At 43.4% G+C, this 27,598-nt stretch overlaps 1 protein-coding gene across 3 annotated transcripts in view; it reads right to left on the reverse strand.

Annotated features, from left to right (window-relative positions):
- LOC146817182 (uncharacterized) overlaps positions 1-27,598 on the reverse strand; it is a 146,527-nt gene that overhangs the window by 45,746 nt on the left and 73,183 nt on the right. For all 3 annotated transcript variants that reach the window (XM_085609181.1, XM_085609182.1, XM_085609183.1), the window contains one exon: positions 10,854-10,894. In XM_085609181.1, the coding sequence (XP_085465307.1) occupies positions 10,854-10,894 (41 nt within the window). The remainder of the gene's footprint in view (positions 1-10,853; positions 10,895-27,598) is intronic.

A 27,598-nucleotide genomic window follows, 5' to 3' on the forward strand; every position in this document is an offset into this window, starting at 1 on the left:
TTCAAAAAATTCCCCTCCGTGGTAGTGATCCATCCCTCTTCTGTAGCTTTCGTTACCATCTCCTGTATTTCTGATTTTAGGTTTTCCGTTGGATCTCTCTGCAACCGTGTGTAATTACGGGAGTCATTTAATAGTTTTAGGCATTCCATGTTGTACATTGCGATGGGTAGGATCCCTGTTGCTTCTCCCTTATCCGCTGGTTTGATGATGATGTCCTGCATCTGGTCGAATTCCGTCAGTGTACGCCGTTCCATAGTTGTGAAATTGTTGAACGATCTACGGTTCTTATCTTTGAGTTGATCAACTTCCCGTGTTACCGCCTTTTCAAAGGCTAGTAGTGCTGGTGGCATGGTATGATTGGGAGGGATGAATTTTGATTTCTTTTGTAGGCCAGTGTTTTTATCTCCAGTGTCGGTCAATTCTTCAGGTCCCTCTGTTTCTGAAAAGAACACAGATAGTCGAAGACGACGGAAAAATTCTGCTAGTTCTATTCTTAAATTGAAGAGATTAGACCTATTCGTCGGGACGAAGCCTAGTCCTTTCTTAAGCACTTCTTCTTGTGTTTTTGAGAGGACTCTGGTGCTCAGGTTTAATATTCCTGTGTGTTCTTGCTCGTGCTGGGTCTCGGTTCCTGTGCCGTAGGGTCTTCTCTGTTTGTTTCCCACTGTACCCTGGGTCCTCTCCGGTTGCCTTCTCTTTGTGTCCGGCCTCGTCCTAAAAAAGGTTGTTGATAGGGTTGCCATTGATATCCAAATTGTGGTGGTTGAAAAGGTGCTTGCATGAAGGGGTTCCACCCAAACGGTGGTTGTTGGTATGGGCCAAGGTGTTGGTATGTACCCCTATTCCTTCTGGGACGATTGCCTCTGCGTCTTTGATTGCCTTTTTGGCCGTCGTATGATGAATCGCTTGAGTAATTCCCAGAGCCTGTGCTATCTGTATCTGTAAAATCTGATTTATCCTTTTCAGTTGGTGTGTAATCTTCTTTGGAGTATGGAAATACGTTTTCAAACTTGAACTTTTTAAAATCTTTTTGAAATTTTGTGATTTTTGCCTGGGTAAGATATTCTTTGTATTCATTAATAGTTTTATTGTTTTCATCTAGTTTCTTCTTAAATTGTGCGATTGTAATCTGAGTCTTCAAACCATTTTCTAGTGTTTTTATTTCAATGAGTAGAGCATCTGAAAGTCTTTTTGCAGTTTTATAATTAAGACGAGCCAATCCCTGCTGCATTTCCATGCAATCAAGGACCAGCTGCGTCTAAATTCCGGGTCATTCAAAAATATTCGTGGAGAATTTGTTACAATCAGACCGTTGGGTGCTATGTTGCCCCTCAAATATTCGGTCATAATTGCACCATGTAGTAGGGTCTTGAGTTGTGTTCGTTTCAATTCGTTAAGGAATCCCAATCGCCATTGTTTTGGCTTACATACGTAAGTAAGTCAGAGATCAGTGATGGCAAAGCTAAAATGGATGATATTTCATCCTCATCATAGGCGAACCCTTCCGCCATTTTTAAAGGGTTCTTTTTACCAACAGAGGGAGGTGTACCACCCCCCGATTCTGTAAAGGGTCCTACCAGAATAGATTTTATTCAGTGTCCCTGTAACCCTTTGAGGAGTTGTATTTTTTAAGGCTCTCTGGGCTATGGAGGCCCCTCTAAATCTGTTTTTCACACATGGAGAGTGAGATAGTAACAACACAGTTGCGTTCTCCCATACTAGACTTTTTTTCACAATAAGCAACTGTTGTGGGAAGAGTGGAAAATCATAATCTTCAGTTGTAGTGGAGTACTCTTCCAATACCCAATTGTCAGGTGGAATATCAAAGATATTGAAGTAAAAGCCTCACTCACATAATAGTGACATGCTTCATCATAGGCAAATACTCCACACCCAGAGTAGATGGTACTCTCTGGGCGGACTCAACCAAAGATATAATGGGAGTTCTTAGATAAGTGGGTAACTGGTTAAGGAGGGAACCAGGTTGGAATTAAAAATACCTACGAGTATACCCTTATTTGGTCCTTTATTCTTGGGTACTCTTGGTATCGTTAAAAACTTCGTGTTGGGGTTATTTTGAATCTAATTTAATTCAAATATGCCCTCAGTTTTGTGCAAACATGTTTCGGCCCTTGCAACTAGCCCAATCGGGTCTGGGGGCCTTCGTCAGGGCGATATATTTTTGTTCTGTATTTGTATATCCCTGCCGTGTGTCAATGCATGTGTTACATGCAACCCGAAAGTGAAGCCTAATGCACTCACCTGTACGTGTTCGTATTCCGACACCAGTAGTTTTTCTATTAGAGATATCAAACAGAAGCAGTTCAACATTTATACCTTATAAACATATTGAAAATACTACTGTGCCTATATTGTGCTCTTATTTTCTACAATGAAGGTGGAGTGTAAGTGCACCACCTGACTACGTGCTCACTATTTGTGGCTTAGTGGACTAAAAAAATTTCAATCCAAAAAAGTGCCAATTCACTAAAATCCAATCACCGCGCTACGTGCTCTCTAAAAGGGATTATTGGATCATAATTGTAGTAGGCACGACCGTTGTGTAGGTTAAAACCAAATGCCGCAATCTCTACTGTCTCGAGAAAGGCGCTGAGCGTGGTGTTATGAATCCCTTCATTGGAATTCTTTTAATAACTGTGTTCTATAGTGCTTGTTTATAAACCTCTAGACAGGATATATTCATTGTTCTCATCTAAGGTGAAGGGAGAATTATCTTTCCGACCATGTCTAATTAATAAAGCAACAACACATTGTTTCTCACCTACTGGGAGATGCCTACTCGCACCATGCAGTTCTCATGTGTAGGGATGATGTCTTGTAGTCACACACTAAATTGAATAAACGATATTGGTCACATGCTATCTGATGCAAAACACGACTTGTTTGTTATATATCTGACATGCGTGGTATTAACATCTATGCGGAACGTGCACTTTATGTTATCGATATGTGTCTCCCCCACAACTCATGGTAGTATTACCCAAATTCCGTAGCGAGCAGTCGCTACATTCGCACACCCGATGAGACTCAGAATATTATAAAACATGGACAATATCCCGCGGTGCAGTTCCTAGTTGCCAAATAAATCTACGAACCTCGTGTCCGCTAGTGGAAGGGGGGCTGTTCTTGCCTGCCCCTCCCAGATTATTGTGTTCTACATAGGCGATAAGGAGGCATCTTCTCCTCCCCCTTAGTCTAAAATGAGGTAACAACAATTGTGCTGCCTTTCAAGTGTCTAGTGTAGTTAAATCGGGGGCCTCCATGAGTAAATGAAATTCTATCCCCACTTACTTCATCAAAGATATCACCCGCTGTTCCACCTCTCGGGACACATCGTCTGCCGTCGGAGAGGTTCCACCGATACTGGGGCCTTAAGTAGAGCGTATTCCTTCTGTTAATTAGTCGCTCTATCTAGTTCAGAGTGATCTCTATGGTTGGGAGGCTGCAATCACACTCTCCACACACTTGCTTATATGTAGGAGTTATAAATGGGGAGTGGAAGAATCACCACGAACCTTGGCAGTAAACACACTCTCCACATACTCGTTTAAATTCCGTAGTTGAACACACGATGTTCAGAGGTCCCGACCGGAATTGTAAAAACCTCGTGGTGACATAAAGTTACACTGATTGAAATAAAAAAGAATTAGATTTACGCCGCAACGAAAGCATACCGTAAACGCGACATGCAAAACTACATTACCCAGAAATCCTGGGCACCAATTAGACACATGCCAAACATCCCGGCATCCCCCCTCCCAACCATAGAGATCACTCTGAACCAGATAGAGCGACTAATTAACAGAAGGAATACGCTCTACTTAAGGCCCCAGTATCGGTGGAACCTCTCCGACGGCAGACGATGTGTCCCGAGAGGTGGAACAGCGGGTGATATCTTTGATGAAGTAAGTGGGGATAGAATTTCATTTACTCATGGAGGCCCCCAATTTAACTACACTAGACACTTGAAAGGCAGCACAATTGTTGTTACCTCATTTTAGACTAAGGGGGAGGAGAAGATGCCTCCTTATCGCCCATGTAGAACACAATAATCTGGAAGGGGCAGGCAAGAACAGCCCGCCTTCCACTAGCGGACACGAGGTTCGTAGATTTATTGGGCAACTAGGAACTGCACCGCGGGATATTGTCCATGTTTTATAATATTCTGAGTCTCATCGGGTGTGCGAATGTAGCGACTGCTCGCTACGGAATTTGGGTAATACTACCATGAGTTGTGGGGGAGACACATATCGATAACATAAAGTGCACGTTCCGCATAGATGTTAATACCACGCATGTCAGATATATAACAAACAAGTCGTGTTTTGCATCAGATAGCATGTGACCAATATCGTTTATTCAATTTAGTGTGTGACTACAAGACATCATCCCTACACATGAGAACTGCATGGTGCGGGTAGGCATCTCCCAGTAGGTGAGAAACAATGTGTTGTTGCTTTATTAATTTGACATGGTCGGAAAGATAATTCTCCCTTCACCTTAGATGAGAACAATGAATATATCCTGTCTAGAGGTTTATAAACAAGCACTATAGAACACAGTTATTAAAAGAATTCCAATGAGGGATTCATAACACCACGCTCAGCGCCTTTCTCGAGACAGTAGAGATTGCGGCATTTGGTTTTAACCTACACAACGGTCGTGCCTACTACAATTATGATCCAATAATCCCTTTTAGAGAGCACGTAGCGCGGTGATTGGATTTTAGTGAATTGGCACTTTTTTGGATTGAAATTTTTTTAGTCCACTAAGCCACAAATAGTGAGCACGTAGTCAGGTGGTGCACTTACACTCCACCTTCATTGTAGAAAATAAGAGCACAATATAGGCACAGTAGTATTTTCAATATGTTTATAAGGTATAAATGTTGAACTGCTTCTGTTTGATATCTCTAATAGAAAAACTACTGGTGTCGGAATACGAACACGTACAGGTGAGTGCATTAGGCCTCACTTTCGGGTTGCATGTAACACATGCATTGACACACGGCAGGGATATACAAATACAGAACAAAAATATATCCCCCTAACGAAGGCCCCCAGACCCGATTGGGCTAGTTGCAAGGGCCGAAACATGTTGGCACAAAACTGAGGGCACATTTGAATTAAATTAGATTCAAAATAACCCCAACACGAAGTTTTTAACGATACCAAGAGTACCCAAGAATAAAGGACCAAATAAGGGTATACTCGTAGGTATTTTTAATTCCAACCTGGTTCCCTGCTTAACCAGTTACCCACTTATCTAAGAACTCCCATTATATCTTTGGTTGAGTCCGCCCAGAGAGTACCATCTACTCTGGGTGTGGAGTATTTGCCTATGATGAAGCATGTCACTATTATGTGAGTGAGGCTTTTACTTCAATATCTTTGATATTCCACCTGACAATTGGGTATTGGAAGAGTACTCCACTACAACTGAAGATTATGATTTTCCACTCTTCCCACAACAGTTGCTTATTGTGAAAAAAAGGCTAGTACGGGAGAACGCAACTGTGTTGTTACTCTCTCACTCTCCATGTGTGAAAAACATACAAGCATGACGATCATCATTTTCAACACCACCAATTTAGCCGGAGAGCCATGCCTCCCCCACCCCCCTACCAATAAGCACATGTTAGTAAGTCATGTCCACAGTTCTTGGTGGCACCAGGAGGCTCCTCTGTATCTCCACCTCCCACCTCTGCTAACGACTTTATCCCTCCTGTGCCACTGACCCCTGTGTTTCTGCACCCCCCTCTCCCTCTCCATGTGAGTGTTCTGTGTGTTCACCACCACTGCCTGACTTCTCCTATTCAGACCCAGAGAGTGCTTTTCCACCGCCTAAAATCCCTCAAATGATGCCACCCAAATCTCTCGCTCTTCTGCTACCCTGTCATCTGTCCTAGATAACCGAATATGCATCTCCTCCACCAGGGCCCATTCTACCATATCCCAGGGCCCATTCTACCATATCCCATATACTTTCCCTTAATCTATGCCTTGCTACCCAATAAACAGAACTCCACATATATGGAAGTACTAAGTAAGATTAAACAGGAAACAAATATTTATTTTCGGCAGAAAATAATAATAGATTTTGAGCAGGCTATGATAAGTGCAATTTTAAAGTCCTACCCACACACATCAATTCAAGGATGTCACTATCATTTCAATCAGTGTCTATGGAGACACCTTCAGAAATCAACACTTAGGGCCCGATTCCAATCTCGCTCAGAAAGCCTTCTGATCGACACGGATCCTTAGGGCTTTACGAGCAGATCATGCACCTGGAGTCTGAGCAAGCGAGTACGATGCATTCACATGCGTACAGACTCGGTTTGCTCGGACTCCCATTGAACTCTATGGGAGCCCGTACATGGGACGCATAGACAGGCTCCCATAGCAAAAAGGGGCAGGTGGGGAAAAGCGTGCACCCTGTTGCGGGCACCCTATGGTGCCCACCACACTGTGCATGCATGTGAAGGGGGACCCATGGGTACCCCCATTGGTCCAAATCAGAATGCTCCAGATGATGGGGGGCCAGCTATGGGCCCCAAAAGCATGATTCCAGCAGCTTTTTTGACCAGGACATACCGATTCGTGGGCTGTCCGAATCGTGCATCGTACTTGCTCGCTCGAGTCCATTGAGCTGTACGAAGCGTCTGCGTACGAGTTGTTCGGATGGGATCGGGTTGGGAGATGATTCAGTTGGCGTGTATGCAATATTTGCATCATACTTGGTCGTTCGGACCTGTCTACAATTCAGTCGGAAAAAAAGGCTACGAATCGGATCCGTAAAAGCCAAATCCGATTCGTAGGCCTTCCGAGCGAGATCGGAATTGACCCCTAAGTGTTGAATATGCGACAAACAGTTCATTCGCTTACCAAATAAAAAAACGTATTGCACTGGCCTACTTCCCAGTTACTGACGTGGCAGAACATTACAATCTTTTAATAGAAAGTCCCTACTACCACCAACACGAACAAAAATCAAGTCCCCTCTTACACTATTTTGAAGATACCTGGGTGGGAAGACTCCATAGATCAGCACATAGGAGACAACCAAAATACCAAATTCCATGGTGGAATGTCTACCTTAGCACACTAAATCAAGAGGCAAAAACAAACAATGTGAAGGTTGACATAATGCCTTACAAGCAACAGGAGGAGGTATACCTACTCTAAACAACATCCTACTCTCCCTCCAAAAAGAACAGAGCTACCAACAGCTGAGAATGGAGCAATATGTCACACAAATAAAGCCTAAACTATCCAAACAAACTAAACAAATGTTTGAATACCTACAATAAGTCAGACTATACCCTACAACAAGATGCCTAGAATACTTAGCAATAATTGCCAAAACCCTACTCTAAACTTTGAAACCAGTGTAAAATATATAATACTTTTCTGCTAAAATTATTAAAATGCCTACAAATTATTATTTTTTAAACTAAATAATGTTTCCTATATATTTTTATTAATAAATAAAGATATAGACATATTAATGAGATATTTGAAAAAATAAACAATAATACCAGTAATCATTATAGCATTTCCCTCCCACAATAAATAATTAAATTAACTTACCATTTACATAGCTGTAGACAGAAAATCCCACATCTTGTAAAACAATGCTGGTAATTCATAATCCAAATTGAATAAAAATTACTCCCCCAAAAATAAAAAAATCCAACTATTCCAAAAAGTAATCCTCGATCCGTAAATCTACAATGCATAAAGCATTAACCTCTTCGATGCTCATGACGGAATGGTTCCATCATGAGCATCAGTGCCCCTATGCTCATGACGAAACCATTCCGTCATGAGGCCAGGGGCACAAAATCCCTCTGCTGCAGACAGCAGAGGGATTTCTATTTAATCCCTTTGACCTTGGGAGCTGGGGAAGAGCTTCCCCAGCTCCCGAGGCCCCCTCCCTGGTTGATGTGCAATGAAGAACAGTGCGCACGTCGCGCTGTCTTCATTGCACAGAAACCGAAACTGAAATGAGCCTTTAGGCTCATTTTAGTTTCATGTTCTAAGTGCTCAGGGGGCTATCTCAGGTCCGTGGGCACGTAGAACGACGGGAGACGTATCATTGGAAAGGGGAGAATCTCCCCTTTCCAATGGTACCCCTCCCCAGTGGATCCCTGCTTCGGGATCGCACCAGGAGGGCTATCCCCAAACAGGGATCCACCCACTAGACACCAGGGAGGGGGAAGCGGCCCCTTGGGCAAGGGCCTTCGCTCTCCCATACAAAAATTGGCTAAATGCAGTCTTTCTGCCCCAATCTGCACCCCCGGGGGGGAAAAAAGTCCACTAGTCACCAGGGATTTTTTTAGGCAAATTTGAATTAGGGTGGGGGCTGCCCAAAACAGGCCTGCCCATGCCCCCAACCCCTCCCCTGCAAAAATTACAGTCTTCCTGCCCCGCCGGGGGGCAGATGGGGGCATTAGCCCCCAATCTGCCCCACCGGGGGGGCAAAAAGCCCTCTAGATGCCAGGGTTTTTTTGGGGGCAAAACGGGCATGCCAATGCCCCCACCCTAATTAGAATTTGCCAAAAACATCCCTGGCGTCTACTGGACTTTTTGTCCCCCCTCCCCCGCAAAAATTGCAGCCTTCCTGCCCCCCCCTGGGGAACAGATGGGGCAGTAGCCCCCAATCTGCCACCCCAAGGGGGCAAAAAGCCCACTAGACGCCAGGTATATTTTTGGGAACATTTTTATTAGGGTGGGAGCATTGTCATGCCCGTGTTTGGCAGCCCCCACCCTAATTAAAATTTGCTCAAAAAAATCCCTGGGATCTAGTAGGCTTTCTGCCCCCCCTGGGGGCATCATCCCCCAATCTGCACCCCCGGGGGGCAAAAAGCCCACTAGTCGCCAGGGATTCTTTTGGGGCAAATTTGAATTAGGGTGGGGCTGCTCAAAACAGGCACGCCCATGCCCCCACCACCTCCCCTGCAAAAGTTACAGCCTCCCTGCCCCCCTGGGGGGCAAAAAGTCCAGTATATGCCAGGGATTTGTTGGTCAAATTTTAATTAGGGAGTTTATATGGAAAAAGTTTTAGGTTTAAAAGGGATTCTGGGTAACAGAACCTGGTGGGAGGCAGTCAAGTCACCCCATCCTGGATTTCCCTGGGTGTCTAGTTTTCAACAATGTATAGATTTTCTAGGTTTCCCTAAGTGCCGGCAGAGCTAGGGTTAAAAAACTACAGCTAGGCACTTTGCAAAAAAAGGGTAATTTTTCATTGTGAAAATGTGGTGTGCTCACGTTGGGTTTTGAGTCATTTTCTGTCGTGGGAATTATGCCTACCCACACAAGTCAGGTACCATTTTTATCGGGAGACTTGGGGTAATTCAGATTTGTAAAGCAACTGTTATTACCTATTGACTTTCGATGCATTTCTGCCTTCCAAATGAAAGACATTCTGTAAAAAAGAAGTCATTTTGAAAAATGACCGATAATTCTCAAGCTAGTATGAGTATTCCCAATTTTGAAAATGTGCAAATATCTACTGTTTCTAAACTCTATAATTTGTTCTAATTTCAGAAATACATAGGTGTCTTTCATACCGATTTTTCCACAATAATTGCTATATAGCCGGTACGTAATAAAAAGCCATTGCAAATTGCTGCTCAGTTTTTGACTCTGGGTTCGTCGGGTTCTTGGTGAACCTACAAGTTCTATATATCCCCACAACCAGAAAGATCCAGCGGATGTAACAGTATATTGCTTTCAAAGTGTTGTCATAATTAGAAGAAGTTACAGGTGAAAACGTCAACACAAAAGGCTGGTTTTTTTCAACTAAATTTCAAATTTTCCTATATTTAACTGTTAGTTTCAGTAAAGAAACCTTAAAGGATCTTCACAAATGACCCCTTGCTGAATTCAGAATTTTGTCTACTTTTCTAAAATGTATAGCTTACCAGGATCCATTATTGCTTTCATACCCATTTCTACCATTAACTGGAAGGAGGTTGAAAGCACAAAAAATAGCAGAAACAGGCTATGTCCCAGAAAAATGCCAAACCTGTGTGAAAAATTTTGGTTTTCTGACAAAAGCCTGTCATTCCCTAAAAGCTGGGAAAATGGTGATTTCAGCCCCACAAACCCTTTTTTGATACCATTTGCAGGGAAAACCCAGACGCTTTCATTTGCAGCCCTTTTTTCCAAAAATACCAAAATTTAGCTGTATTTTGACTAATTTCTGGGACCCCTCCAGGGGGATCCACAAACCCTGTGTACCTTTAGAATCCCAATGATGTTGGAAGAAAAGGACACAAATTTGGTGTGGATACCTTAAGTGGTCAAAACGTTACAGTGGCATAAGCGCGCGCTACCCCAAATAGCCAAAAAAAGGCTTAGCACAGGGGGGGAAAAGGCCCAGCAGCGAAGGGGTTAAAACCCCGAAAAAGTGTTTTAAAAATAGAAAACGCTACATGAAAACCCGAAAAATTAAAAAAGTGTAAAATAATTATTAGTTACTTAAAACTAATATACACTTCCTTAATTTAAAATCTTGTAGTAACAGCAACTTTGATTGTACAAAACATTTAAAAAACACACAAACATTCCCACCCACACATATACACATAATATACAATGTAACAGTATTACAAACATTATACACACCATAATAACACATATCCTACAAGACTTTAACATTTCTAAACTAGGCCTAAAAAAATAACGATACATAAATAGTCAAAACCTAACGAATGCATAAAAAACACCACAATTCCAAAAATTAACTCTACACACACTAACTACAACTTAACTACCTTCAAATTAAATTAATAATGTAGTTTAAATAAAGAAAAGTAATCTTACCTTCCTTGATGCGAAGCAGCTCCCAACCGCGACCTTCTCCCCTTCGAAATAACCCAGAACAAACCACAAGCGGTTACAAAATACAAGTCCCAAACAAATATGGCAGCTTCAAACATATAAAATAAATCTAATTTAATTTAAAGCATGTCATTACATTATATATACATTACTTACATGTTTAATTAACATACTACAACGTTTATCTTATTTGTTTAAATGTATTTTTTATTTTGATATCATTGTAAAATTATAATAATAAATAATATTAAACACTTATTATGTCAAATTATATAATTCCATGTATTTACAAGTTACATACATTTATGAAAAGCTTGTAATGATTTTTCTATATTTAAAAAAATGCCTACCTTATAAAAAAAGTTTATGAATTAAACCATGTAATAATCAATAAGATTAATATTTTACATATGAATATTATTAATTAAAATGTATCATTATTTATTTGGAAAATGTAACTAAGTTTATACGTAAAAAATGTTTAAAAAAATTGTGAAAATTGTTAAATGATATGATATGATATACGATTAATATCTTACCAATATATGTAACTAAATAAATATTATTCACAATACCAAACTGCAATTAACCACTGTTATAAATAAAAACAAATGTTTTCTAATGTATGTAAAAAAAAATTAGCCTACATTATCTGCTATTTCAAAATGTATACAACTGTTTGTAACAATGTATTGCAATACAATTTAACGTATTTTTTACATCTGGACTAAATAGAGACCAATGTATGGAATTTGGTACGTTTGGACGGGGCAATTGTGACAGGCAGTTTATGTTCTTGCTTCCATTAATGCATTAGTAGGATCCACGATCCAAGAGATCTCGCAATCAATTATTAATACACTAGGACACCTAGTAACATGAGATTAAACTCACAGGTGGTTGGAAGTGTATAATAGCCAAATGACCCGGTAATATCCACCCATATGTTATTGACACCGGCATTAACTAAGGCTGTACCCACTATGGGAGCATGTTTGACCATTAAGGTGCAATACAGAACGCATACAGGCGAACCAAACATATCTCCTGTCATTATTAAGCATACACCAGGCTACACACTTTTTGCGCTCCAAGACATTTAATTGTATACTCACGATGGAAGTATGACACGCGACACCAGATCGCAAAACGCTACTTAAGCTTTTGGAGTAAATGTGGATTATTAATCACATTGCACGACACGAGTCCCGGGGGTGCTTCTAATGTTTATTGAAACACGTATGCAGGAGCCGTGGAGCAACGTTTCAGTACCAAGCTCACTAGGAGCGATTTACCGTTGTTTTATTAAATAACAAGTGGACTGTAAGTGTGTTTGCCATGATATGTGTTGTTTTTTACTGTTCTGTAATGGCGCACATTAAGTACTGCTATCTGAGACAATTTTACTTTTCCAATATGGCGCTGTAAAACCTTCGAAAAAGTCCCCTTTTCATGTCCATGATTGTACGAACAATGTATGTAAACGATGGTCCGGTAGCATAACGGTGTGTGAGCAAGCCCGTTGAGGGTGAAACGCGTCACGTTGGGTTTATGAAGCAATAAACCCCCTTGAAGTATCTTGGAGCGGTGTGGTGTCTTTTCTTTGACCTGAGAGCACAGTTGGAACTCCGTTTTGCAAGAAAAATTATCACCGGTTTACTCCACCGCCGCAGTGCCACCCCTCGAAGGGCTACGCTTTCCGACAGGAGTGCATCTTTTCTGAAACTGTTTGTAACAATGTACCAATATTGTATTAAAAAAATCTCTTTCATTATTAGATGTAAAAATATTCATATGTACAAAACATTTTGTATTGGTAAAATAAATAATGATTTCCTATCTCTATGTCTTTATTTAACTTAGATATTTTTAATAAAAAATATTTCTTGATGATTTTTAAATACTTTACAATAAATAAACCTCCTTAAAAAATTCAAATGTCTATTTTTTTTATCGACCATTTTATTAATGTTAGATTCAACGTTAGATATTAAGTTTATTTTTATTAAATATTGTTTTTAAAATAATATGTTTTGATGAAGTATACATACAATGCTTATGTTTTCATTTACAACTATCTTATAATTAAAATATTAAACTACTTTAAACTATAATGTTTTTTTAAGATTATAAATTGATAAACATATAGCTAACTTACTACTCCCACTCCAATTAGCATAAATACAGGGTAGGTGCTGGACACTAAACTCAAATAATGTATTATTCCCACTCCAGTTAGTATTAATTCAGGGTAGGTGCTGGACAGTAAACACAATTAATTTACTATTCCTACTCCAGTTAGTATTAATTAGGTGTAAATGCTGTACACTTAATTTCTTATTCCTACTCAAGTTAGTGTTTAATTCATGATAGGTGCTGGACACTAAACTTAATTAATTTACCATTCCCACTCCAGTTAGTATTAATTAGGTGTAGATGCTGGACACTACACTTAATTAATTTACGATTCCCACTCCAGTCAGTATTAATTAGGGGTAGGTGCTGGACCCTAAACCTAATTAATTTACTATTCCCACTGAAGTTAGTAGTAATTAGGGGTAGGTGCTGGACAGTAACCTTACTTAATTTACTACTCCCACTCCGGTTAGTATTGGTTCAGGGTAGGAGCTGGACACTAAACTTAATTAATTTACTATTCCTACTCCAGTTAGTATTAATTGGGAATAGGTGCTGGACACAAAACTTAATTATTTTACCATTCCCACTCCAGTTAGTATTAATTAGAGGTAGGTACTGGACAGTAAACTTAATTAATGTACTACTCCCACTCCAGTTAGTATTAATTCAAGGTAGGTATTGGACATTAAACTTGAATAATTTACTATTCCCACTCCAGTTAGGATTAATAAGGGGTAGTTGCTGGACACTAAACTTAATTAATGTACTATTCCCAATCCAGTTAGTATTAATTAGGGGTAGGTGCTGGACAGTAAACTTAAATAATTTACTATTCCTGCTCCAGTTAGTATTAATTCAGGGTAGGAGCTGGACACGAAACTTAATTTACTATTCCTACTCCAGTCAGTATTAATTGGGGATAGGTGCTAAACACAAAACTTAATTAATTTACTATTCCTACTCCAGTTAGTGTTAATTCATGATAGGTGCTGGACACTAAACTTAATTAATTTACCATTCCCACTCGTTAGTATTAATTAGGTGTAGATGCTGGACACTAAACTTAATTAATTTACGATTCCCACTCCAGTCAGTATTAATTAGGGGTAGGTGCTGGACACTAAACCTAATTAATTTGCTATTCCCACTGCAGTTAGTAATTAGGGGTAGGTGCTGGACAGTAAACTTACTAAATTTACTACTCCCACTCCGGTTAGTATTGATTCAGGGTAGGAGCTGGACACTAAACTTAGTTAATTTACTATTCCTACTCTGGTTAGTATTAATTGGGAATAGGTGCTGGACACAAAACTTAATTAATTTACAATTCCTACTCCAGTTAGTGTTATTTCATGATAGGTGCTGGACACTAAACTTAATTATTTTACCATTCCCACTCCAGTTAGTATTAATTAGGTGTAGATGCTGGACACTAAACGTAATTAATTTACTATTCCTACACCTGTTATGATTAATTCAAGGTAGGTGCTTGACACTAAACTTAATTCATTTACTCTTCCCACTCCAGTTAGTATTAATTAGAGGTAGGTACTGGACAGTAAACTTAATTAATGTACTACTCCCACTACAGTTAGTATTAATTCAAGGTAGGTATTGGACATTAAACTTGAATAATTGACTATTCCCACTCCAGTTAGGATTAATTAGGGGTAGGTGCTGGACACTAAACTTAATTCATGTACTATTCCCAATCCAGTTAGTATTAATTAGGGACAGGTGCTGGACAATAAACTTAAGTAATTTACTACTCCTACTCCAGTTAGTATTAATTCAGGGTAGGAGCTGGACACTATACTTAATTTACTATTCCTACTCCAGTCAGTAGTAATTGGGGATAGGTGCTAGACCCAAAACTTAATTAATTTACTATTCCTACTCCAGTTAGTGTTAATTCATGATAGGAGCAGGACACTAAACCTAATTAATTTACCATTCCCACTCTAGTTAGTATTAATTAGGTGTAGATGCTGGACACTAAACTTAATTAATTTACTATTCCTACTCCAGTTAGTGTTAATTCATGATAGGTGCTGGACACTAAACTTAATTAATTTACCATTCCCACTCCAGTTAGTATTAATTAGGTGTAGATGCTGGACACTAAACTTAATTTACGATTCCCACTCCAGTCAGTATTAATTAGGGATAGGTGCTGGTCACTAAACCTAATTAATTTACTATTCCCCCTCCAGTTAGTAGTAATTAGGGGTAGGTGCTGGATAGTAAACTTACTTAATGTACTACTCCCACTCCAGTTAGTACTGATTCAGGTTAGGAGCTGGACACTAAACTTAATTAATTTACTATTCCTACTCCAGTTAGTATTAATTGGGGATAGGTGCTGGACACAAAACTTAATTAATGTACTATTCCTACTCCAGTTAGTGTCAATTCATGATAGGTGCTGGACACTAAACTTAATTAATTTACCATTCCCATTCCAGTTAGTATTAAGTACGTGTAGATTCTGGACACTAAACTTAATTAATTTACTATTCCTACTCCTGTTATGATTAATTCAAGGTAGGTGCTGGACACTAAACATAATTAATTTACTATTCCCACTCCAGTTAGTATTAATTAGAGGTAAGTGCTGGACAGTAAACTTAATTAATGTACTACTACCACTCCAGTTAGTATTAAATCAAGGTAGGTATTGGACACTAAACTTGAATAATTTACCATTCCCACTCCAGTTAGTATTAATTAGGGGTAGGCGCTGGACACTAAACTTAATTAATTTACTATTCCCACTCCAGTTAGTATTAATTAGGTGCAGGTGCTGGACAGTAAACTTAAATAATGTACTACCCCCACTCCAGTTAGTATTAATCTCGTGGTAGGAGCTGAACACTAAACTTAATTTACTATTCCTACTCCAGTCAGTATTAATTGGGAATAGGTGCTGGACACAAAACTTAATTAATTTACTATTCCTACTCCAGTTAGTGTTAATTCATGATAGGTACTGGGCACTAAACTTAATTATTTTACCATTCCCACTCCAGTTAGTATTAATTAGGTGTAGAAGCTGGACACTAAACGTAATTAATTTACTATTTCTACTCCTGTTATGATTAATTCAAGGTAGGTGCTGGACACTAAACTTAATTCATTTACTATTCCCACTCCAGTTAGTATTAATTAGAGGTAGGTACTGGACAGTAAACTTAATTAATGTAATACTCCCACTCCAGTTAGTATTAATTCAAGGTAGGTATTGGACATTAAACTTGAATAATTTACTACTCCCACTCCAGTTAGGATTAATTAGGCTTAGGTGCTGGACACTAAACTTAATTAATGTACTATTCCCAATCCAGTTAGTATTAATTAGGGGCAGGTGATGGACAATAAACTTAAGTAATTTACTACTCCTACTCCAGTTAGTATTAATTCAGGGTAGGAGCTGGACACTAAACTTAATTTACTATTCCTACTCCAGTCAGTATTAATTGGGGATAGGTGCTAGACACAAAACTTAATTAATTTACTATTCCTGCTCCAGTTAGTGTTAATTCATGATAGGAGCAGGACACTAAACCTAATTAATTTACCATTCCCACTCCAGTTAGTATTAATTAGGTGTAGATGCTGGGCACTAAACTTAATTAATTTACGATTCCCACTCCAGTCAGTATTAATTAGGGGTAGGTGCTGGACACTAAACCTAATTAATTTACCATTCCCACGCCAGTTAGTAGTAATTAGGGGTAGGTGCTGGATAGTAAACTTACTTAATTTACTACTCCCACTCCAGTTAGTACTGATTCAGGGCAGGAGCTGGACACTAAACTTAATTAATTTACTATTCCTACTCCAGTTAGTATTAATTGGGGATAGGTGCTGGACACAAAACTTAATTAATTTACCATTCCCATTCCGGTTAGTATTAATTACGTGTAGATGCTGGACACTAAACGTAATTAATTTACTATTCCTACTCCTGTTATGATTAATTCAAGGTAGGTGCTGGACACTAAACATAATTAATTTACTATTCCCACTCCAGTTAGTATTAATTAGAGGTAAGTGCTGGACAGTAAACTTAATTAATGTACTACTACCACTCCAGTTAGTATTAAATCAAGGTAGGTATTGGACACTAAACTTGAATAATTTACCATTCCCACTCCAGTTAGTATTAATTAGGGGTAGGCGCTGGACACTAAACCTAATTAATTTACTATTCCCACTCCAGTTAGTATTATTAGGTGTAGGTGCTGGACAGCAAACTTAAATAATGTACTACCCCCACTCCAGTTAGTATTAATTCAGGGTAGGAGCTGGACACTAAACTTAATTAATTTACTATTCCCACTCCAGTTAGTATTACTTAGGGATAGATGCTGGACACTAAACTTAATTAATTTACTATTCCTACTCCAGTTAGTGTTAATTCATGATCGGTGCTGGACACTAAACTTAATTAATTTACTACTCCCACTCCAGTTAATAATAATTAGGTGTAGATGCTGGGCACTCAACTTAATTAATTTACTATTCCTACTCATGTTATAATTAATTCAAGGACGGTACTGGACACTAAACTTGATTTATTTACTATTCTCACTCCAGTTAGTATTAATTAGGGGTAGGTGCTGGACACAAAACTTAATTAATTTACTATTCCCACTCCAGTTAGTATTAATTAGGGGTTTGGTTGCTGGACACTAAACTTAATTAATGTAATATTCCCACTCTAGTTATTATTAATTCAGGGTAGGTGCAGGACACTAAACTTAATGAATTTGCTATTTCTACTCCAGTTAGCAATAATTAGCAGTAGGTGCTGGACACTAAATTTAAATAATGTACTATTCCCACTCCAGTTAGTATTAATTAGGGGTATGTGCTGGACACTAAACTTAATTATTTACTATTCCCACTCCAGTTAGAATTAATTAGGAGTCGGATATGGACACTAAATTTAATTCATTTACTATTCCCACTCCAGTTAGTATTCATTCAGGGTAGGTGCTGGACACTAAACTTAATGAATTTGCTATTTCTTCTCCAGTTAGCATTAATTAGCAGTAGGTGCTGGACACTAAATTTAATTCATTTACTATTCCCACTCCAGTTAGTATTCATTCAGGGTAGGTGCTGGACACTAAACTTAATGAATTTACCATTCCCACTCCAGTTAGTATTAATTTGGGGTAGGTGCTGGACACTGAACTTAATTAATTTACTATTCCCACTCCAGTTAGTATTAATTAATGGTAGGTGCTGAACAGTAAACTTTATTAATTTACTATTCCAACTCCAGTTAGTATTAATTAGTGGTAGGTGCTGGACACAAAAAAATTAATTAATTTACTATTCACCCTCCAGTTTGTATTAATTAGGGATAGGTGCAGGACACTAAACTTAATTAATTTACTATTCCCACTCCAGTTAGTATTAATTAATGATAGGTGCTGAACAGTAAACTTTATTAATTTACTATACCCTCTGTAATTACAGTAAAAAAAAGGACTTGCCAGACCTGTAACATATATATATATATTTTCCTATTATAATTAATGTAATATAACTAAGTACACTAAACATAAAGGTGCCGATTCCAATGCTGTAAAATCCGGGTACGATTCCTCGTACGGAGCATATCCTCCGTACGACTCGTACCCGGGAAGTCCACCGTACAATCCACCAAGTACGATTCGTACAGAAATACCATTTCCGTACGATTTGTACAAAACACCGTACGGCAAAAAAATACCTACGAGTCTGATCCTGGACAGCGCGTACGCGACGTCCGTACGGAGTCAGGCAGCGTTTTACGGACCAGCAAGTACGATTCGTCCCTACGTCACTCGCCACAGCTATTTTTTTACAGCAGCCAAAGAATGCCGGAAAACTGAGTCCGACGCAAAAACGGAGCCCCGGATCCCGACCTACGTGTCATCCCGGCCCTCTTAGCCTACGACCTGGTGCACCGAACCCGACGCACACGCCGCAGAAGGTGAGAACAACACCCAGGGGCCAAGGGGGGGGTGAGGGGCAGGAAACATACCCCCTACCCAAATTAAAACCTACAATATTGAGGACATACATTACCTCCAGGGTCTGGTCACTCCGGGGGGCGTGTCTACCAATCCCTGCGTCCCGCAACAACGGAAGTGGACGTGTACGCGTACCCCTATGGCAACACTACAATAGTGATACGCACCGTACTCACACATCCAAAGCGTGGGTAAGGTCCGTAGCACTATATTAGTGGTGCTGTGGTGGTACGCGTGGTATGGACCGCACACACGCTCTCAGAGCGTGTGTACGGCCAGTATCACTATAGTAGTGGTGCCATAGGGGTACACGTGGTACAGACCGTACACACGCCCTCAGAGCGTGTGTACGGTCCGTATCACCATTGTAGGGGTGCCGTAGGGGTACGCGTGGGACGGACCGTACACACGCTCTGAGAGCGTGTGTACAGGCCGTACCAAGCGTACTCCTACGGCACCACTACTATAGTGATACGGACCGCACCCACACATACATAGCATGGGTATGGGCCGTTTCACTATTGGATTGGGGCCGTAGGGGTTTGCGTGGTACGGACCGTACACACCCTATGAATGCGGGGGTACGGTCCGTATCACACGTACCCCTACGGCACCAGTACATTTGGGATACAAGGCGTACACACGCCACGAATGTTGGCGTACGGCCTGGTGCAGCATATTACCTTTATATTGGTGTGTGTGTAGGCCCAGGACAGCAGTGTACTGCACCAAGGGGGTGGGTGGCTGTATAGGATTCCCAGCAGTGGACAGACATGTGAGGGGTGGGTGCAGAGGACTCCCAGCAGTGGACAGACATATATGGGTGGGTGCAGAGGACTCCCAGCAGTGGACAGAGACATGGGGGTGGGTGCAGAGGACTCCCAGCAGTGGACAGAGACATGGGGGTAGGTGCAGAGGACTCCCAGCAGTGGACAGAGACATGAGGGGGGTGCATATCACTCCCAGCAGTGGACAGACATGTGAGGGGTGGGTGTATATGACTCCCAGCAGTGGACAGACATATATGGGTGGGTGCAGAGGACTCCCAGCAGTGGACAGAGACATGGGGGTGGGTGCAGAGGACTCCCAGCAGTGGACAGAGACATGGGGGTGGGTGCATATCACTCCCAGCAGCGGACAGACATGTGAGGGGTGGGTGTATATGACTCCCAGCAGTGGACAGACATATATGGGTGGGTGCAGAGGACTCCCAGCAGTGGACAGAGACATGGGGGTGGGTGCAGAGGACTCCCAGCAGTGGACAGAGACATGGGGGTGGGTGCATATCACTACCAGCAGTGGACAGACATGTGAGGGGTGGGTGTAAATGACTACCAGCAGTGGCCTGCAATATGAGGGGTGGGTGCATATCACTCCCAGCAGTGGATATACATGTGAGGGGTGGGTGCAGAGGACTCCCAGCAGTGGACAGACATGTGAGGGGTGGGTGCAGAGGACTCCCAGCAGTGGGCAGACATATATGGGTGGGTGCACAGGACTCCCAGCAGTGGACAGAGACATGGGGGTGGGTGCAGAGGACTCCCAGCAGGGGACAGAGACATGGGGGTGGGTGCAGAGGACTCCCAGCAGTGGACAGAGACATGGGGGTGGGTGCATATCACTCCCAGCAGTGGACAGACATGTGAGGGGTGGGTGTATATGACTCCCAGCAGTGGACAGACATATATGGGTGGGTGCAGAGGACTCCCAGCAGTGGACAGAGACATGGGGGTGGGTGCATATCACTACCAGCAGTGGACAGACATGTGAGGGGTGGGTGTAAATGACTACCAGCAGTGGCCTGCAATATGAGGGGTGGGTGCAGACGACTCCCAGCAGTAGACAGAGACATGGGGGTGGGTGTAAATGACTACCAGCAGTGGCATGCAATATGAGGGGTGGGTGCAGAGGACTCCCAGCAGTGGACAGAGACATGGGGGGTGTACATCATTATCAGATGACCACAACTCCATGGGTGTATGTACGCATCCCTAACTTTGACAATGATGATAGTGCCATAACAACACATCACTGACAACAGTGAAATGTAGACACAGGTCAGCACAACAATTGTGCAACTCTTTGCAGGGAAGATGTCAGGTGCCACAGAGGAAGGAACACTCCTTGGGACAATGTCTCAAAACAAAATAACACACACTACGAATGATTATTTGCAGAGACCTTGTGATGGCACGCAGATACTATGGTCCACCTCATGACCATCAGACTAGAACATTTCTCAGAACCATAACACATTACCACAACACCAACTCCTGGAGCCTCAGCACCAATATCAATACCTGAATTGCAATAGTATTCAAAGTAAAAATAAAATGCTTTATTCAGCATAAAAACAAATTATGAAATCACACTATATACAAAGGGCAATGGCCAGTCCATAATAGAAGTCCTTGGGGGGACACATGGGCACGCGTCTTCCCTAGCTTGCCTGCACAGTGGAACCCTCAGGTTCGTCGACCGGGGGGGGGGGCATCATGTGGGGAAGGACCAGGCACCGCAGGGACAGGAGGGGGAAGGGTAGGTGTGGTGGGTGCAGGGGTGGACGTCTCCACCACAGGGAGTGGGGCAGTGCCAAAGGTGGAGGTGAACTCGGCGCTGCACACTGCTGCCAGGGCGTCCAGGGTAACCCCTGCACCGGAAGAAACCCCAGGGCCAACGGAGGGGGGGTGGCCGAGGGATGGGGTGCAGCGCTCTTGGGGGAGGGGGTGTAGAGGGGGGACTCAACAACCCTTCCCGGGGACTTCCTCACCCGCTTGCGGGGTGGTGTCACAGTGGGGGTGATGGGCAGCTCACCCATGTCGACCTCTTTGGGTGTCATTTTGGCAGGGGAGCCAAGGGGAGTGCTTTTGGAGGGACTGGGTTGTGAGGCATGCGGACTCAGACTGTGGCTGCGTGTATGTCTTTTTGCCCCAGACCCAGTGGGTGTGCCTACATCCCCCTGAGTGTGCGTGCCAGGAGGTGTGCGCTTGCCCTTACTTGGTGGTGTGCTGCCTGTGTCTGGTGGGGTGCGTGCTTGGGAATGTCTGGGTGTGCATGGGACAGGTATGGGAGAGGGATGTGTGGATGGGGCTGGGGTAGGGGGGGACGAAGCGCTGCAGGAGAGTCACTGCTGCCGCCAGGGAAGAGTCCATGGACCGCAGAAACCTGCGTTGTTCAGACATCGTTGCTGACATGCCCTCCATGAACGACACCATCTGTGTCAGCAGTGTGGTGTGGCTATGGAGGACAGTCAGCACCGATGCCTGCCCAACCTGCAACTGCCGCAGTATGTCCACAGACTCTGCACTGAGGGCAGCAGGGGTGGCAGGGGGTGCGGTGCCTGTCCCGAAGGAGACATGGTGGGGCCCTGCACGGAGAGAAGGGACCGGAGCAACTGGGAGGGCGGTGATGGGAATGGAGGAGGCGGGGACAGATGTTGGGCTGCTGCCAGGTGTTGTAGCAGCTTCCGCCCCCTCGATGAGGTCAGCCTCGGACCGTTCTGCGTCGTAGTTGGAATCGCCACCAGACAGGTCCTCCAACTGACTCCCCTCGCCCTCCGTGCCACTGGCTCCCGCAGACTCGCCAGCACTGGTGGCACTGGTGCTGGGTCCCTCATCCAGGTCCGTGCAGGTGTCTCCCTCAGTTTCCAATGATGATGCTGTGGGCAAGGTGAAGATACAGAAAAACATCAGTCACCTGTATACATCTGACACATGAGTACAAAACCAATAGGTCACAGTGCATATCAGGCAATGCATCATGAGTAACAGCTAGATTACTCTGCACATATGTATTCCCTGTACTCCCCAGTTGGTAGACCCACCATGCCACTTGGACACAAGGCTAAATAGGACACACCAGCCCAAAACTTGAATGAGAAATACACTGTGGAGCTAGTGTCTGGGAACAGGTGAGCAGAGCAATGCAATGAAGTCATGCCACCTCTTGTTTACCCTGAAAGAAACAGTAGTGGTGCACCCAAGGCAAAGTAACCCACCTCAATACCAAAGGTGTCCCCACACTCCGAGACCTGTAAGTACTTTGGAACACAAAACGAAAAAATGTTGGTCCCTTGGGAATCACAATACTTTACACAATCGAAATGGTCAGAATTTGGGAATGTGCCATTTTGTGAACAGAACACACATGTGCCTTCATAAAAGATGGCTCCCAAGGAGGTGCACACAAAACTACATTTACCGAGTCATTGAACAAGCTGGCAGCCTTCTTTAAAGAAGCCACTGTTAGAAAGAAATGGTTTTGCAGAAAGTACATATACATGGGCCCACGGAGGTCTTGATGACTTGACACTCGTAAGTTGGTATCACCAACAACCAAGGACTTACCCAAATTCCACAACACTGGGGGAACATGTATATGTATAATCTGAAAAACAGTCTCATTAGAACAGTGCCTCCTTTTAAAATGTGCCAGCGTGTTCCCTGAAAGTGGAAAGGTGGTTTGTTGTGCACTTCCTTGGGAGACATCTGTCATGCAGGCACATTATTGTTCGTAACAACAAAACATCAAACTAAAGCATTTAAAACATGAAGACCTGTTGACAAGTGTTGTGAGTGCCAAGGTACAATACCTTTTGAATAACAACTTGAATTATGTCAGTTGTCACATGGCCATCCGTTACCTGATGACACAGTTGGCAACACATCTGACCCACTGCCTGTCATGTGGAGTGGCACACATGTCCAAACCCAGGACAACGCAGAAGCTAATGGGGCTGCAACTGTGTCGTAAAAAGGCATACCTGCACTGAGGAGACACCCTCATGGCAAGCCAGAATGTCCACACAGATGTCAGCACACAAACACCAAACTACGTAGCATCTGGACCACACACTGGTGCAAAAAATGTATGAGCAGGAATCATGTAGTTAAACAATTGACACATGCTGCAAAGCACAAACTTTAAACCCTGCACAACATCACTGGGTCACTGCACGTTGAGTCTCTGTCCAGCCAATTATCACACACCGGTCAGGCCTGGCAAGGAGACATAAGGTTTGGCCACGTAGGCCTCGCCCGCACAAATCCCCCATACCTGAGACAATGTGATTGAGACAGATCAAGAAGTGACACCTCTTAATCAGGGTTTACAAAAATGTGCTGCAAGAATTCCCAAATGTACTCCACATCACCTCGTGAGGCTGCCAACACATATTTGTGACAAACAACCATCGACAGATAGTTGTGAATAGACACACAGGCACTGCCCATTGTGAGTATGCACAAGCCAAATGGGGTCTCACTGTCCAGTGGACACATGTAGCACACTTTGGATAAATACAAATGAGGCCAGGGAATAATGCCACAGAGGCAAACATATGCTGAACACACTGAGAATGGACACAGTGTTGGATGACACACATGATTATGAGGCAAGGGTGTCTCAGGGGACTGTAGTGGGCACACTGCTCCTTGTTCCTGGAATGATCTGACTGTAACATGAGCAAACGTCCTGGCACTATGCATATCTCCCACTCATGCACATCATGTCTGAGGCCACAACATTGACATGCATGCTGCAAGTGTGTTCATTTGAAACCTCACACTCCCATGTTGAGACTCATCATCAGTGCCAACAAATATGGACCCCCAACAGATTGAACAGGACAGGGCATAGGCAAGGTACCAACACATGTCACAGACCACCCTCCCACATGATGCAGAAAGCAATGTGCACTTGGATTAACTGGCAGCCTAGATGACCCTGTGCAATTGTGATTACACACAGACCAGGGGACACATGTCAAGGAGGGGAAGGGACGAATAAGAGCACCGGTTGACTTTGGGGAACAGAATATGCACTGCACATATGAACCCTGGCAGTGTATACAGGCTACAGAGCACTTCCAAAAGCTGGGGACACACAACACAACAAACAGACATGTACCTACCCCCTCCTTGCTGCTGTCTCTCCTGTAACTGCCTATCCAGGTCAGGGAAGACCACCGCCAGGACACGCATCATGTGGGTGGTCAGGCGTCGGCACCTGCTGTGGGGGCGTGGAGGTGAGAGCCCCAGCTGGACCCGGGCGATCCGCCGGGTCCAGCACCGGATGTCCTGCCATCGTTTTCGGACTTGGGCTAGGCGCCGACTGCGACCCCCTGCCGATCTCACGGCCCTGACGATCTCCTTCCAGATCCCCCCCCTTCTCGTAGGCAGTTACCTGTGAGGATGACAAAGTGAGACAACATCACTACACCTGCTCCATGTCACAGAGACACACATTTGAACATCTTTGATATGTTGAACAGGGCATAGGATGCTGCCAAGGAATAGCATCTATCTCATATAGACATTGGCCTCTGTGGAAGCCCCAATGCACTACATGGCATTGAAAGTACACAGGTGGCAGGAGGGGTGCGACACACTCCCTGATCATGGCACACACTGTGCATCACATGCAACACCAGGCTGATGGACAGCACCTCAAAGCAGTTACATGCCCCAGGCCACTGATGCAACCTCAGCAGAGTACACAGGCACAGATCAATCACCTGCCATTGGCAACAGCGGATACAAACCTCACTCTGCACATGTGCCACTTGCCTGTGGGGTGTCACAGGTGTTGGGCTAGCTCAGCAAGTCACACAGCACGGCTTACTTCTCACATCAGATGGGTAGAGCTGTTGCCTTATCCATGCAGCTGTGGTGCAACACTTCACATAGACACTCACCCACATGACAAGGCACCTTCACACACATCAATGTCCAGGAGGGCGTACACATCACTTGGACACTCTCACCACAGCTCTACTCAACTCATACACATCTGTGGGTACAGTCACCTGTCACACCGGGGGGACCACTGAATCACCTCAGGACAATAGCCAGAATATGCCACCAAAGATTTGCCAGGCTGAATGTGTCATGCACTATGCAGTGAATGTCACAGTAAGCGCAATGCAAGTGAGGAGTGCACCCAGGAACTACATCATGCTCTGCATGAGATACATAAGCCTTTACCCCCCCTGGGACCCACTCTAAACCACATTGCATGTCTGTCACACCTGGACACAATGCCAGAAGTGATAGTCCCAAAAAAGGTGCACAGTCAAAGGTAGTGGAGTCAGCACTCACCTGCACCCCTGGTCTCCCATACAGGCGGGGGTACTGTGGGAGGAGGACATCCAGCAATGCCTCATTCTCCTCAAGTGTGAATGGCTGGGCCCTCTCCACAGTACGCGACATGGTGCCAGAGGAAGCACAGACAGCAGCAGTGTGGTCGACAGGAAAGTAGTGCAGGCAAGTGCCCTCTCATGGGTTCTGGCTGACTTATATCTGTCTTGCTGGGGGCTTTCATTTACAGGAGTACAGAATGATTGGTCAGACTCATTTGCATCCTACGTTTCCTCCAATCCCTTTAAACATAACCAATGACACGAATTAGCATGGTTCAAATTTTGAGCATCATAGCAAGGCAAACACCACTTTGCAACATTGTAATTTTTGGGCCAACTGACTTTTCAAGCCCACATGATGGCCACATTGCAACTGAAATCTCTGTATCCATGACAACCAGCATGCATTTTGGGCCTAATACTTGTCCCCTATGTAATTTTTGATTCAAAAAAACATGTACGGTGCGTTTCACATGTAGTGGTGCCGTAGGAGTACGTGTGGTACGAACCGTACACACGCTCTCAGAGCATGTGTACGGTCCGTATCGCTATAGTAGTGTTGCCATAGGAGTATGCGTGGTACGGACCGTACACACGTCGTGTGTACGGTCCGTATCACTATAGTAGTGGTGCCGTAGGAGTACGCGTGGTATTGACCGTACACACGTTGTGTGTACGGTCCGTATCACTATAGTAGTGGTGCCGTAGGAGTGCGCGTGTGTGTGTACGGTCCGTACCACGCGTACTCCTACGGCACCACTACTATAGTGCTACGGACCATACACACGCTCTGAGAGCGTGTGTACGGCCCGGACGACGCGTACTCCAACAGCATCACTACTATAGTGATCCGGACCGTACACACAACGTGTACGGTCCATACCACGCGTACTCCTATGGCACCACTACTATAGTGATACGGACCGTACACACGACGTGTGTACGGTCTGTACCACGCATACTCTTACGGCACCACTACCATAGTGATACGGACCGTACACACGCTCTGAGAGCATGTGTACGGTTCGTACCACGCGTACTCCTACAGCACCACTACTATAGTGATACGGACCGTACACACGCTGAGAGCGCGTGTACGGTCCGTACCACGCGTACTCCTACGGCACCACTACTATAGTGATACGGACCGTACACACGACATGTGTACGGTCCATACCATGCGTACTCCTACGGCACCACTACTATAGTGATACGGACCGTACACACGACGTGTGTACGGTCCGTACCACGCGTACTCCTACGGCACCACTACTATAGTCATACAGACCGTACACACGCTCTCAGAGCGTGTGTACGGTCCGTACCACGTGTACTCCTACGGCACCACTACTATAGTGATACTGACTGTACACATGCTCTGAGAGCGTGTGTACAGTCCGTACCACGCGTACTCCTACGGC

The sequence above is a fragment of the Triturus cristatus genome, chromosome 6, assembly GCF_964204655.1.
Source record: "Triturus cristatus chromosome 6, aTriCri1.1, whole genome shotgun sequence".
Classification (NCBI taxonomy): Eukaryota; Metazoa; Chordata; class Amphibia; order Caudata; family Salamandridae; genus Triturus; species Triturus cristatus.